General features: G+C 45.5%; 2 protein-coding genes across 3 annotated transcripts in view; both read left to right on the top strand.

Moving 5' to 3' along the window:
• LOC117555263 (zinc finger protein 345-like) overlaps positions 1–9,111 on the top strand; it is a 30,080-nt gene extending 20,969 nt beyond the window's left edge. For both annotated transcript variants that reach the window (XM_034230112.1, XM_034230113.1), the window contains exon 3: positions 7,846–9,111. In XM_034230112.1, the coding sequence (XP_034086003.1) occupies positions 7,846–9,048 (1,203 nt within the window). In that variant the 3' untranslated portion in view covers positions 9,049–9,111. The remainder of the gene's footprint in view (positions 1–7,845) is intronic.
• Positions 9,112–9,145: 34 nt separating this feature from the next.
• On the top strand, positions 9,146–11,070 carry LOC117555264 (general transcription factor II-I repeat domain-containing protein 2-like). Its single transcript, XM_034230114.1, has 2 exons — positions 9,146–9,369; positions 9,928–11,070. The coding sequence occupies exons 1-2, from the start codon at positions 9,314–9,316 to the stop codon at positions 10,994–10,996; spliced, it is 1,125 nt and encodes a 374-aa protein (XP_034086005.1). The 5' UTR covers positions 9,146–9,313; the 3' UTR covers positions 10,997–11,070.
• Positions 11,071–15,101: the final 4,031 nt, after the last annotated feature.

Genomic DNA, 15,101 nt, shown 5'->3' with positions numbered 1-15,101 from the left:
ATAGCAGCTTCCTTGGCCATGGCTCGTGTGCAAACGCGTCCACCCCCAAGGGTGGGCCGTCGCTCCGAGCCACGGAGAACCACAGGGCACAGTGGCTGTTTCGCCGGCTGGCGAACAGATCCACTTCCGCTCTCCCGAACTGGGCCCAGATTTGCTTCACCACCCTCGGGTGAAGCACCCACTCGCCTGGCAGGGGGCCGCTCCTCGACATGAGGTCGGCCCCTCTGTTCTCCAGTCCCGGGATATGGAGGGCTCTCAGAGATAACACCACCTCTGAAGCCCATAACCACAGTTCCTCTGCTGTGGTCAACAAGGCGGCAGATCGAACTCCGCCGAACGCCTGTTGACGTAAGCCACTGTGGTGCTGTTGTTGCTTCTGACCATTACATGCCTCCCTTGAATTAGGGGCCTGAAATGCTGGAGGACTAACACTACCGCCCGTAGCTCTAGGAGGTTGCTGTGTCGAGACTCTGTTAGAGCCCAGCGCCCACCTATAGCCCTCTTCAGGCAGGTCCCTCCCCATCCTGTTCTGGATGCATCCGTGAACACTGTGATGTAGGAGGTCACCCGTCCCAGTGGAGACCCCCTCCGGAGGTGATCCGGAGACCCCCAAAACCGGAGGTTGCCCTCCACTGAGGGGGGGATGGTCACCAGCCGCCGCCTGTGCCTCTTGGGATCCAAGCGCAGGCTGGAGAACCACCTCTGCAGACGGCGCATATGTAGTAACCCTAACGGGACCACCATGTGAGCAACCGCCATGAGACCCAATGTCTGCATGACAGTAAAAGCTGTCACTATTGCCCCCTGTCGCAGCCTGCGCACCCCCTGAAGAAGGGACGCACGTCTGCTCTCTGACAGGGTGGCGCGCGACGCGCCTGCATCGAGCACCACACCCAAATACAGCGCCCGTTGGTGAGGTATGGGGGTGCTCTTTTTCCAATTGATCGCAAAGCCCAATTTGGTCAGGTGTGTGATCAATTGTGCTGTGCAAAACATTGCCTGTTCCCGTGACCCAGCCATGACTATGAGGTCGTCTATGTAAAAGAAAACTCTCATGCCGTGTGCGCGCAGCGGTTGAAGCGCTGTGGCCACACATTTGCTGAATGTGCGTGGGGATAGGGAATAGCCGAACGGCAGCCTGTTGTACTCGTAGGCTATTCCCTTGAAGGCAAAATGCAGATACTTCCTGTGCTCTGGAGCAACTTCTACATGAAAGTACGCGTCTTTCAGGTCGATGGTGGTGAACCAATCGCCCGGCTGCACAAGCCCCAGTAACTGTTTCACAGTCAACATGCAGAATTTCCTGCGGGAAATGTGGCGATTCAGGCCGCGGAGATCTAGAATAGGTCTGAATTCCCCTGTCTTCTTGAGAACCAGGAAGTACATGGAATAAAACTGGAGTGAATAACCCCGTCTCAGCGTCCTGTCCATCCACTTTGATAGTACACAGCTGACTTTCCATTCCCCATAACACTGTGTTAAAGGGCATGCCCTCAGCTGTGGAGCCGCAGCTATAAAGCTGTGGTACTCTCTGGCGACCCGTCCCGCCGCAAAACTCCCAGTGAAGGGAAGATTTGCCCATGGAGGGTCGACACAGAAAGGGCCGATTATTTACCGAGGACCTTGAACGCACCGCCGCACGCTCATGTGTGAGCGCGCGCTCCCTTATAATGCTGTTCTCACTTTTACGGTGGACCTCATTAATTGGAGTCCCTATAGGAGTGGTGCTTTCTACTAAGGCCCCTGAACGCACCGCCACGCGCTAATCTGTGAGTGCGGGTGCTGCCATAATGCAACTCTTACCACTCTGGTAAATTGCATTAATTGGAGTCTTAGCCCCAGGCTTAGTGTGTTCCCTAACAGCAATACGCCGGCCATAATGCCCCTGTACACGTATAGCACTACAATAATTTTGCTTGCGTTTTATCACTCTCATCTGCGCACTCCCACTAGCCTCCTCTCTTACAGGAGTTATGACTGGGGCGGCGAGTGGGGAATTTGTACAGACATCATGTGTAAGTGTAGCATTGTGGAAACAAAGGACACTTAGACTTGGATACAGATTAAACCTTTCTTTATTTTTGAAAGTTTTTCTCGGAATCTGTGCATTAAATAGGGAGGAGGCGGGATTCACCCTTGCGTCCTGGGCGAAGAGTTGTTCTCCCCCCGCCGAGACGCTACCTCCCCCCGCCAGTCAACTCCGGGCAGACGGCGCACCCCACCCGGCCGATCTCTGCTGCTGAGGAGCATGCCGAGGTCGGGCAGCCCGTCCCCGTGGCTGCCGATATGTCGGCACCACGGGATGGGCCGTAGAGGTGGAGGGCGCAGCAGCAACGGGACCCCCCGTGCCGGCGCCTCTCCCTCCGCTTCATTGTCGCGCTGCGCTCCCTCGCCTGCATGGAAATGCATGGAGGAGCACGTAGCGGGGCCGGAGGAGGGGCCAGCGGTAGCATCCGGCTAAGCTGGACCCTTTCCTCCTCCAGGCGGCTGAAGCGCTGGGTGACCGAGGAGATTGACCCAAAAAGCCCCTCCGTAGACACGGGGGCTCCGAGGAGATCTTCTCGGTCCTTCTTAGATAGGGCAGTGAGTCCCAACCACACGTGACGAGACGCCACTGTGGCCAAGGAAATCACCCGCCCCGCCCTGCTGCAGCGGCCACGCCATGAATCAGATTGTTCATCTGACCTATAGCGCGGTCCGAATAATCGCTCCCCTCTTGAGAGAGGAGGGCGGGGGCGACTGCCTGAGGGGTGATCAGGGAGACGCCCAACACGCCGAGATTGTTTGCTGCAGCCGCCATCTGCGTACCGAGCTTGAACATCTTGTCCAGATATTCCAGTATGTCTCGGTCCCGGGGCAGCGGGGGCAAGGGTCGCTTACCCTCCGCCCAACCAGCCGCCCCCGGAAGCAGATGGGCCGCCAGGCTCTCATCAAGGGGGGGCACACCCGAACACGCTGTGTCCGCGCGGCCCTCCACCTTGATGATGCCTGCCATAGCGGCTACTGGGGCCTTCGTTTAAATGGCTGCTGCCATGTCGCCTCCACATACCGCCATAAATCAGGCAGCTGGGGCGAAACGAAGGTTGGCTGCGCTGGATGCACCGGGCCGTAATACCCCTGTCTCAGGCGGCTTATAGGCCTCGGTGGCAGCGGTGGGGGGAGCTGTAGGCCTACACGCTCCGCCGCCAGGGTCATCACCGCTGGGAAATCCCTCCGCGCAGACCTGAGAGTCGGACCTCCAGACACCGAGGCGTCCTCGTCCTCCTCCTCCGGAATCGGGCTTGACTGGCCCCACGGAAGGGAGAACCGGAACGGCACTTCCTCCTCCCCTGACTCGCCCATCTCGACGACGTCGAGCTCCGAATCCTCCACCTCCTCCTGCGGGGCCTCCGCCGACAGGAAATGCTGCCCACGATGCTCACGTGTGAACCGAGGAAGCATCTGGCAGGCTGAGCATGCCGGTGTCGAGCCCATACAGCTCACGGCGTGGTCAGGCCCCATACATAGGAAGCAGAAGGGGTGTGGATCCGCTCCCGCGATCAGGTTAGGACATTTCGGACAGGTCCTGTGGTCAAGAACTGACTCCATAACTCTCTATTCTCTCGTATTTTTAAGCTCCGTGAAAACACTTCCGCCGCTGAAGAGAAAAGGATGATAGTCAGGAGGTGAGGCCTCCTTTTATACGGTGTGATGCGCGCGCATTCAGGTAGGCCCGCCCAAGGCCGGCTACGTCTATAGAAGTCTCAGTGGGAGAATGCTCGCAGGGTAAGGTAGTACCTATAGAGTCCAGTAGAGGGCGGAGCCTGTGAGAGATATAACGTGGCTGGGTCTTTCAGCATGACAATGATCCCAAACACACCGCCCGGGCAACGAAGGAGTGGCTTCGTAAGAAGCATTTCAAGGTCCTGGAGTGGCCTAGCCAGTCTCCAGATCTCAACCCCATAGAAAATCTTTGGAGGGAGTTGAAAGTCTGTGTTGCCCAGCGACAGCCCCAAAACATCACTGCTCTAGAGGAGATCTGCATGGAGGAATGGGCCAACATACCAGCAACAGTGTGTGAAAACCTTGTGAAGACTTACAGAAAACGTTTGACCTCTGTCATTGCCAACAAAGGGTATATAACAAAGTATTGAGATGAACTTTTGTTATTGACCAAATACTTATTTTCCACCATCATTTGCAAATAAATTCTTTAAAAATCCTACAATGTGATTTCCTGGATTCTTTCCCCCCATTCTGTCTCTCATAGTTGAAGTGTACCTAGGATGAAAGTTACAGGCCTCTCATCTTTTTAAGTGGGAGAACTTGCACAATTTGTGGCTGACTAAATACTTTTTTGCCCCACTGTACATGATGTTGTGTAATTTTAAACCAAATCTAAGTCCTCAGGATGACTTTAAGACGTGAACATGGTCATTTTTGTTTTGTAACATTAAATAAAATAATAAAAATATTTTATAAAAAAAAAAATAATAATAATAATTCCCGATCCCCGATTTTTTTTTTCCCGATTCCGATCTTTTGAAAATCACGTGATCGGTTCCGATCCCCGATCACGTGATCGGATCATCTCTAAACATAATACATGAGAAACAAACAACAAACATGTAACATAACAGCAGGATCAGTGAGAGCTGCTCAAAGAGCCTTCAGCGTGCATCTGATCTGGATTCAGCTCTGTGTTTACTGAGAGGATTGACTCTCTTTTTTCTGTGCTCACGGTCATGGCCTTTCTCCATGGAGATCTTTTCTTGCCAGTCACTTCCTTTACCTTAGTTGGAGCAATGGCATCTATAATTTGTTTTATTTTTTAATTAAAATGATCTACTAGCTCATTTACTCAGATGTTAGCAGGGGCAAGTGTGGAAGAAACATTCCGAGTAAACATTTCCCTAGTGATTTCAGTTAAATCTCGCTTTGTGGTTACCTCCTTTTGAACATGTGTGTGAACAGAAATAGAGCTCTCAAAGGAATGATCAGAGAGTGCAACATCAGTCACCACAACCTCAGAGATATTCAGACCCTTTGAGATCATTAAGTCCAGAGAGTGCCCCCTTATTGTGCGTCAGTCCATAGTTATCAAGAAACCAAAACAGTTCTTTAGCCCCTCTGTCCTGGGGGTTGTCAACATGGATGTTAAAATCACCAACAATGACTAGACGGTCAAAGTCAATACACACTATAGACAGCAGTTCAGTAAAGTCATCAAAAGAAGCTAAAAGAAGCTAGTAAAGAGCACAGCTGAACTCCCGCAGCCCTTGGGGGCCCCTACATTGGTTGTGATGGCAGATGACAGGGTTTTGTTAACCTTCACAAGTTGCTCTCTACTGGTGAGGAAAGCGGCATACCAGTAAATCAGGTATGGATTTACTTCCATTTTGGCCATTTTTGACACCAAGATGTCTGCTTGTATTGTGTTGAATGCTTCTGAGAAGTCTAGGAAGAGGGCTCTTGCATATGTAACACTTCTATGTACTAGGTTGCTTTCAATGAGGAGTAGAAGATAATATAAATAGAAAAAACAATATTAAATTAATATAGCCGGCATTTTATTAAACATGCATACAACACTTTCACAAACCCCTCATCCACCCCAGTGAAACCCAATCTGCTATCATGGACAAAACAACCAATAATCAAACCCGGGTAGTCTGCAGCTTCCCTCTAGCAATCCAATGACTATCAGTCCTCCTTCTGGTGAGTGGAATCCTTTATAATCCTTTCTCTGGTGAGTGGAATCCTTTATAATCCTTTCTCTGGTGAGGAAAAGACAAAAACTGCAGCTCCAAAAACTTTCGTCGGTTCTGCTAGTTCCTAGTTCCCCGCAGCATCAAAAAAGCACATCATCAAACAATTCGAACACTGCCCACACTCTTACACACACAGGGCCCACACTCAGCTGACACTCATTGAGCCTCATTAACAACCACACCTGGCCTGCTCTTCCTCTCCTCCCTCATATGCAGACTCTGTTGCCCCAAGTGGGAGCTGCTGTTTATTACAGGGTGAAAAACTCACTGCATTATTTGAGTGGGTTACACATAGGTGTGACGTTTATCTAAATGTTTAGTAATGATATGAACCAGAGTAGCAACAGTACCACCCCCTTGCTTATAGGCAAATTGGTATGGATCAAGTATGTCTTGTCCGTCACAATAGGTTTAGCTGAAGAGGTCATTCCTGTCATGGTTCTCATGGTGTCCCACACTTTTTTGGGGTCTTTGGCTTTAAAAGCATTTCCCAAAAGCTCTGTGTGCCAGTTTTGATTCTCTCAATTTGACTTTCAGTTCTCTCTCTGTATAAGTGCTCCATAGTCTTTGTTTTTGAAAGCTATTTTCCTGGTTTTTATAACTTTTTGTTAATGTCCTTAGTCACATATGATTTATTACTTGGATAGATTTGTATTATTTTAGTGGGAACACAGAGGTTAATATAGTCTTTGGTAACAGTAGTTATTTCATCTAGTGAACCTTCCTGAAAAATGTCCCAATCTGTCCAATCAAAACAGGCTTTCAACTGTTCCCTACTTTCATTTGTCCATGTCCTTATTACTTTCTTTTCTGGTTGACTTCCCTTCAGTTTGGTCTTATACACTGGTATCATATTCACAACATTACGATCAGAGTTCAGTATTGGTGGTCTGTATTTAGACACATAGGCTCCTTTATCATTAACAAAGCATTTGTCCAAAGCACTTATATACTAATAAAGGACTGGCTTTTCTATAGCCAGTTGAGTAGCACTTGAAATGTTTGGCTCTATGAAACCTGATGTACTTATATGATTCTGTTTTCTTCAAGGTTGTGTCTTCCTGGTCGAATGTACTTATTGTAAGTCGCTTTGGATAAAAGTGTCAGCTAAATGCAATGTAATGTAATGTCCAGGATATTGTCTTTCCTGCTGTGATCCCTAACATAATGCTGGAACCCAGGTAACACAGTCTCCAGGCGACATTGCTTCATGTCATTTTTAAATATTTGAGGATGCTTATGGTTGAGTTTTGTGAAGAATTGTTTCCGTATAGGTTCAAAAGTTGGGCATTGTGTGAGGAAGTGCTGCTCTGTCTCCACAGCAGTTCCTCCTCACTGTTGGCATGATCGCTCCTCTTTTCGCAGCCATGTTTTCTTGTACCTGCCTGTTTCTATGGCCAGTCTCTCTCTCTCTCTCTCTTTCTCTCTCTCTCTCTCTCTCTCTCTCTCTCTCTCTCTCTCTCTCTCTCTCTCTCTCTCTCTCTCTCTCTTTCTCTCTCTCTCTCTCGTTGTGTGTGTGTGTGTGTGTGTGTGTAAAACGTAGCAGCCTGCGGTCGCTCTTTAGCCTGTTCTAATGAAGGTAAACACAGTGAAGTAAACAGTAAAAGGCACAGCTCTTTGCATCTGGTGCTGCTCTTCTCAGATTCTGCTGAGTGACACGTTACTGCCTCCTGGTGCTGCAGAGATTTCATGAAGTGAAGGAGGTTTTCCCTCTATAAAACAGCTGTGGGCAGCAGATACTGTGAGAGTCACAGACATGAATACATAGGTCAAGGCAGACTGGTTGACAGACTCTCCTGTTTTGCCGATCCGGTGCTTGAACAAATGTCAAGTCGAGTCTTTTATCAATGTTAGTCCAGCAAGTCATCTCAAGTCAAAAAATATGCGACTCGAGTCCCCCACCTCTGTTATATACTGTGGTTAGAATGTTGCTGTAGTACTGTATCAAATATAATACAAATATAATAAACCCAAACATTTGATAAGTAGTATTTTGTTAACTCAAAGTTTATATTAAGTGAGTTTTTATTGTGTTAACTTGTGTATTCATGCTTTTTAGATTGACTTTCTCTCTTTCTCTGTCCGTCTGTTCTAGAAACCGAAAGGAAGAGAGAGACGTCACAGCTGTCAGCAATGTGACAAATCCTTTACAAGATCTGGAACTTTAAAGCGCCACCTGCTTATTCACACTGGAGAAAAGCCGCACAGCTGTGAAGAGTGTGGGAAAACTTTCGCTTCATCAAGTAATCTCAAAAACCATCAATTTATTCACACTGGAGAAAAACCATACAGCTGTGAAGACTGTGGGAAAACTTTCACTACATCAAGTAATCTCAAATTCCATCAATTTATTCACACTGGAGAAAAACCATACAGCTGTGAAGAGTGTGGGAAAACTTTCACTACATCAAGTAATCTCAAATCACATCAACGTATTCACACTGGAGAAAAACCTTACAGCTGTGAAGAGTGTGGGACAACTTTCTCTAGATTAGGTGCTCTCCAAATACATCACCGTATTCACACGGGAGAAAAACCGTACTGGTGTGAAGAGTGTGGGAGAACTTTCACTATATCAACTCATCTCAAAGTACATCAACGTATTCACACTGGAGAAAAACCTTACAGCTGTGAAGAGTGTGGGACAACTTTCACTACATCATTTAATCTCAAAACACATCAACGTATTCACACTGGAGAAAAACCATACAGCTGTGAAGAGTGTGGCAAAACTTTCCCTACATCAGGTGCTCTCAAAATACATCACCGTATTCACACGGGAGAAAAACCGTACTGGTGTGAAGAGTGTGGGAAAACCTTCCCTACATCAGGTGGTTTCCAAATACATCACCGTATTCACACGGGAGAAAAACCGTACTGGTGTGAAGAGTGTGGGAAAACTTTCACTAATTCAGGTGATCTCGATAAACATCACCGTATTCACACAGGAGAAAAACCGTACTGGTGTGAAGATTGTGGGAAAACTTTCTCTACATCAGGTGGTCTCCAAATGCATCACCGTATTCACACGGGAGAAAAACCGCACTGGTGTGAAGAGTGTGGGAAAACTTTCACTACATCAAGTGCTCTCAAAAAACATCATCGTATTCACACGGGAGAAAAGCCATACAGCTGTGAAGAGTGTGGGACAACTTTCACTACATCAGGTGCTCTCCAATCACATCACCGTATTCATACAGGAGAAAAACCGTACTGGTGTGAAGAGTGTGGGAAAACTTACACTTCATCAAGAAATCTCAAATTACATCTTCGTGTTCACACGGGAGAAAAACCATAGTGGTTTTAAGAGTGTGGGAAAACTATGAGAGCCAAGCTAGCTGTTTTCTCCTCCTGATGTCATGAGAGCTTTAGTTGTATAGTCTCATTGAAATAAAGCTTATTTCATTAAAATGTGTATTTTCTTCAGTGAGATATCTTTATGGATTTCCTTATGACTTGAGAGTCTGATTTTAAAAGTGGTTTAATATTTCTGAGTCTGACTCAAGCAACTTCAATGTTTGCTCTTGGGCAAAGTCATCTGAACATTGTGTACTGTGCACGTAATGTGGCACTCTACCTTTGTCCCTATATTTAGATCAGCGATACTCAACCCGCGGCTCGCGGGCCGCATGCGGCTCCTTTAAGACTAGTTGCGGCTCTTTTAAGTCCCACTTAGAAAAAAAAAATTCTTTAAAAAACAAAAACATTGTCAGCAGAATTCATCAACATTTTCATCATCATTCACAAGTCACACATCAGTCATCACACACATCAGTCTATTAAGCTGCCCCCCCCCCCCATCCCTCTGAACAACCAATCACAAATTATTTCAGGTTTCGCGCTCTGATTGCAGGTGCGCGAGATAATTGCTCCGTCACACTGGGAAAACTAGCTTACAGCACTATGCAAAAATGGCAAAGGAATATAGGAAACGAAAATATGAAGAGGAATATCGAACATTTAAAGAGGACTGGGAACTCGAGTTTTTCTTCGTCTCCACCGGTTCGGGAAAATGCATCTGCCTGCTTTGTGACAACGTCATTTCACAATTTAAAAGGTCCAATCACGACACAAAACACCCGAAGTTCAGTACCGACTTTCCGAAAGGTGGAGAGCTGAGGGCGGAAAAGCTGGCGAGACTCAAACAGAACCGAACTGCTCAAAAAAACGTATTCCACACTAATACGAGTGAAAGAGCGACAGAGGCATCCTACAAAATCACACATGAACTGATGAAAAAGATGAAGCCATATACTGATGGAGAAATGGTGAAGGATTACATACTGCTGGCTTGTTCAACGTTGTTTCCTGAGAAAAAAGACCTGGAACGAGAGGCAAAAAAAATGCAACTGTCGGATTCTACTGTAGCTAGGAGGGCATCAGACATTTCAGAGAACATTGCACATACTCTTAAGGACAAACTGTCATCTGCTGAGTTTGTCAGCCTTGCAATGGACGAAAGCTTGGATATCAATGACACGCCACAATTACTCATCTTTATCCGAGCGATCAACAGTAAGTTTGACATTACAGAAGAACTGCTTGACATGGTTTCACTGAAAAATGGAACAACGGGCATTGAAATAAAAAACGCTGTGCTGGAAACATTAGAAAAGTTTAACATTGGACCAGAAAAAATCACAGCATTCACAACAGATGGCGCACCGGCGATGCTTGGTAAGAGGAACGGAGCCGTGGCTTTGCTGAAAGAAACGCTGAAAAACGGCGGGGTTGCTGCTGAGGGTATTTTCTCATACCATTGTATTGTGCATCAACAAGCCTTGTTTGCGAAGTTCAAATGTCTGAATGAAGTGATGGCAAATGTAATCGAAGTGGTTAATTATATCAGGGCCCGTGCAAGAAACCACTTACATTTTAAACTGCTGTGTGAGGAGTTTGACACTCACTATGGAGATTTGGTGTTACACACCGAGATCAGATGGCTGTCTAAAGGACGTATGCTTGCACATTTCATGGACCTGCTTGAACCCCTGAAATCCTTCATTGTCGGCCAAGGGGAGACTTCCCGATTTTCTGTTTTGGATGATAAAGAGTGGGTGCTGTCTGTTGCGTTCCTGTGTGACATTACGCAGCACTTGAACGAACTTAATCTCAAGATGCAGGGAAGAAACAAGACTGTGTATGAGCTCTACACGGCTGTCAGAGTATTTTCTGACAAACTGGATGTACTCGAACAAAGTGTCCGTGGTTCTGATTACCGTTTTTCCCCACCGTGCAGAAAGTGATGGCGATGCATGCAGACGCTCTCCTGCCCTGTCAATCACAATTCTGTGACGTGCTAACTGAGCTCAAGCAAAACTACACATCAAGATTCCACGACTTCAAGGACCATAGCAATATTTTTCTACTTGTGAAAAACCCATTCCTGATTGAGGTCAATGAAATGAAGCAAATAAGCGACCAGCTCGGACTTGTGCAGCTTCAAATGGAGTTAGTGGAGTTAAAGAGCTCAGATGAACTTCAGCGTCAGTTTCGGATTACAGATGTCGTGGACTTTTGGAAACTGGTGGGGCATCTACCAAATATCTCCAGACATCATCTCAATGTTTCCGTCCACATACCGGTGTGAAGCAGCATTCTCTGCGCTCTCAAAAATAAAATGTCGCAACCGAAACAGATTGAGTCTGCAGCACACAACAGCGGCCCTTCGGATCGCCGTTTCCAGCGCAGAGCCCGACTTCAAATCACTTGTGCGGCAGAAGGAGTGTCAGAAATCACATTGAGTGTGAAGTAGGGGTTTCACCAACTAGTCGACTAGTCGACTACCTTTACCACTAGTCGGCGCTGCAGGCCCTAGTCGTGAAAAAAATGGAGGTAAACGAGGTGCTGCAAAATGCTTCAAAACACGTCCGACATTCTTATGTATGGCAGTACTTCAACAAAGATGTAACCAACTCCACAGTGAAGTGTCAGTTGTGTACAGTTGTACTGAAGTACAACAAAAAACCATCTGCTATGCGCAACCATCTGAAGATGAGACACCCGCTGCCGACAGCTAGCAGTAGCAGTAATGCTAGCACCAGTGAGCAACGGACCTGCGTCAGCACAGGACAGAGGCAGACGAGCAGCAAGAAAACGGGTCTACAGTGATGCGGATGATGAGCTAGGGCAGTGTTTCTCAAACTTTTTCATAGCAAGGACCACTTAACCAATAAAAAAACACTCGCGGACCACCTAACTCCACAAATATCCAAAAACACATCGTTTTTTACAAATCGCCTGAAGATTGTACAAACAAGTGGCAACATGTGTGATCAGGGTCGGCTCTAGAACAACTCGAATGGGGGGGCAATCATTTACCAAGGGGGGGCACACACTACCGTCAACAACCAACACACAAACACCAACGGAACTTCAATTTAAAAAAACATGCTGTAAAGTCTATTGTCTTTCACACACATGCAGGGTGTAGTGCTATTGTATAGCGCACCTATGACTTGTGCATACATGCACGGTTGTGGCACGACCACCAAAGCAGAAACATATAAGGACAGAGGGTGTCGTTTTCTCATACTGATATTCTGCACAAACTGTGCTGTTGTATTTGCTGTAAAGTGTCTTTACTGTAGGTTATTTTTGTATTATACTGTATATACAGCACTTTGGCTCGACCAAAAATCGTTGAAAAATGTGCTATATAAATAAAACTTGATTTGATATGGACATAGGCCATCATATAAAAAGTGTGTAAATGTATTTAGTATCCTATCCATGTGAACATGTTTTAGGTGGGAGTGGACCTAACCTCTAGGAGGGTCTGGGGGCATGCTCCCCCGGGAAGATTATTTTTTAAATATTGAAGTTAAATGCATCAATCTGGTGCACTTTGAGAGCAAAATGAAGAGATCTATGGATAGCCTACATCTCTCAGCATCCATATGAAACAGAACTGTACACAGATTTACTTTTTCTTTATGGATATTTCACTAATCATTCCCCTTTTAAACTGTATTCTTGTGTTACTGTCCTATAGTATTTCATACCCGTTTTTCATTTATTCTCTCTTTAATAACTATAATGATCATATAAAGGTATTCCTCGAAAATACTTACATAAATGGTGACCAAACCGTTTGAGACCCACTGAGATAACTTACACTAAAGTGAACTATCTAAACATTGAGAGAGTCCTTACCTCACTGAGCTGACGTTATAAGATCCTCTCAGTCTGACAGGAGAGGACTGTCCTCCACCTTGGTGTAGAAACAGCCCTTTATATCCGTTAGCATAGCTAGCTAACCAGATGCTAACCACAACATTCCACGTTACCGCTCGCGCACTCACAAAATGCGCTCGTGCCACACACACACAGAGCTTGAATGAAACACAGAGACCCATGTACTTGTACTGTACTGTATATCATATTATTTTTGATGGCTTTACTGTATAATCAGTGTAACAGATTAACAGATCGCCACTGGGCTTTCATCTAAACACTCAGCCACGTAATGATAACAAAAAAAAGGTCGGGGGTCATTGGTCAAGCAACACACCAATCAGAGAGCAGCAGTGAGCACACCTCAGGCTGTGTTTTATATTTGTATTATTTATTTCTGATGTATTTCACACAAAAAACCTTTAGTGGAAACGTTTTCACTTAGCCTATATGATAAAAAAAAGAAAAAATCGGCAAAGTGGCAAGGCTTGCCCACCCTGCGTTGGGGGGGCACAGTGACTCATTTGGGGGGGCATGGCCCGCGAATGACCCCCCATGACGCCGACCCTGTGTGTGTGATGAAGGTGTTTATCTGGGTTATATCATGCAATCGAAAGTGAAACTTAAGCTCGCTCCATTGTGGAGATATTCCCGCGAGAGTGCGGAAAACTTTAATTAATTAAAAATGTGAAATGTTACCAATATACTCACGGACCACTAGGGGGCGCTCACGGACCACTAGTGGTCCGCGGACCACACTTTGAGAAGCACTGATACTGCCAGCGGACACCGCATATCCCCACAATGGATAACCCCGAGTGAGAGGGTTTTTTCCCTGGCAGGCAACACTGTCACCCGAAAGTGGTCAAGCCTCCTTCCCTCACATGTCGATGCTTTGGTGTTCCTCAACGCAAACCAAAAATCTGGAAAGGTGGACGTTATCGTGGAGGACAGCGAGTAAGGTGTTGCGCAATGCGCTGTTGCGCACTGGATTTACGTGGCATTTCAGTAAACAGAGTTCTTTCTGTCGATTTTGGTGAGTCCAGTTACTGTTTGTTATTTACTAAGTCCAGTTACTGTTTGTTATTTACTCAGCCATGTAACACAAATTAAAATGCAGTGTTTAATGGAACTATGAGTTCCAATATAAAATACAGTTGTACACCTCTCTTTGTGTGTCTTTATTATGACGTAACGACTAGTTGACTACTATTTTGAAAAACGTGTCGACTAGTAAATATTGGTAGTTGTGAAACCCCTAGTGTGAAGTAAGTACAACATTACTCTTCTGACAACCCCTGCTGTCTATAATCTGCTGTTATATGGACTGTGATGATCAGTAAACATGCTGTCTATAATCTGCTGTTATATGGACTGTGATGATCAGTAAACATGCTGTCTATAATCTGTTGTTATGGGCAGTGATGATCAGCAATGTGTGTTTTGTGGTTGCAGTGAAAATAATAAATCACAGTTATTGCACAGTACATTATGCTTTTCATTCCTTAGTAACATATTACTATTATCCATATTCTCAAATGCATAATGGTTTCAGGGAGGAAAGGAGCGTTTTTGGATTGTGGCTCTTGCAAAAATATGTTTTCGTCAATGTGGCTCCTGATTAGGACAAGGTTGAGTACCACTGATTTAGATAAACAAATTAATCCCCATTATTACATTTCATAATTCATATGTCATGACTCACTGTTACTGTAGCACTGACCACTTTATTGTATAAAGTGCATTCAATTGAAAACACCATAGTGTTATAGTTCAATTATGTACATAAAAGTATTTACATATAATAAATAGATCATTAACGCCTACATTATCAGAGAAATTAGAATGTAACAATTGCACTGATGGCTCTGTGTTTTTTGTCACAAATGTTATATTTTAGTTTGCACTGCCTCCACGGCTATGGTTATGCCACGATAAGAACTGCTCTGTATTCCTAAAGTTTGACCTTTCTGGCAAAATATTTAATTGATTCAGTATAAATGATGGCAACAGCATAAACTAAGGTAAACACAGGTAAAAAAGCTCAAGTGGATACAAATTAGATGCATGAAACACATTAATTTTTGTACAGTAGATCCCAGGATTTATTTGTCATCAGCAGGTATGAATCAAATGTTAGGGTATCAATAACTTCTTGTAAACTAACATTTGTTG

Source organism: Gymnodraco acuticeps, unplaced genomic scaffold (assembly GCF_902827175.1).
Source record: "Gymnodraco acuticeps unplaced genomic scaffold, fGymAcu1.1, whole genome shotgun sequence".
Classification (NCBI taxonomy): Eukaryota; Metazoa; Chordata; class Actinopteri; order Perciformes; family Bathydraconidae; genus Gymnodraco; species Gymnodraco acuticeps.
The sequence above is the reverse complement of the archived record's forward strand: the minus strand, read 5'-3'. Positions and strand labels throughout refer to the sequence as shown.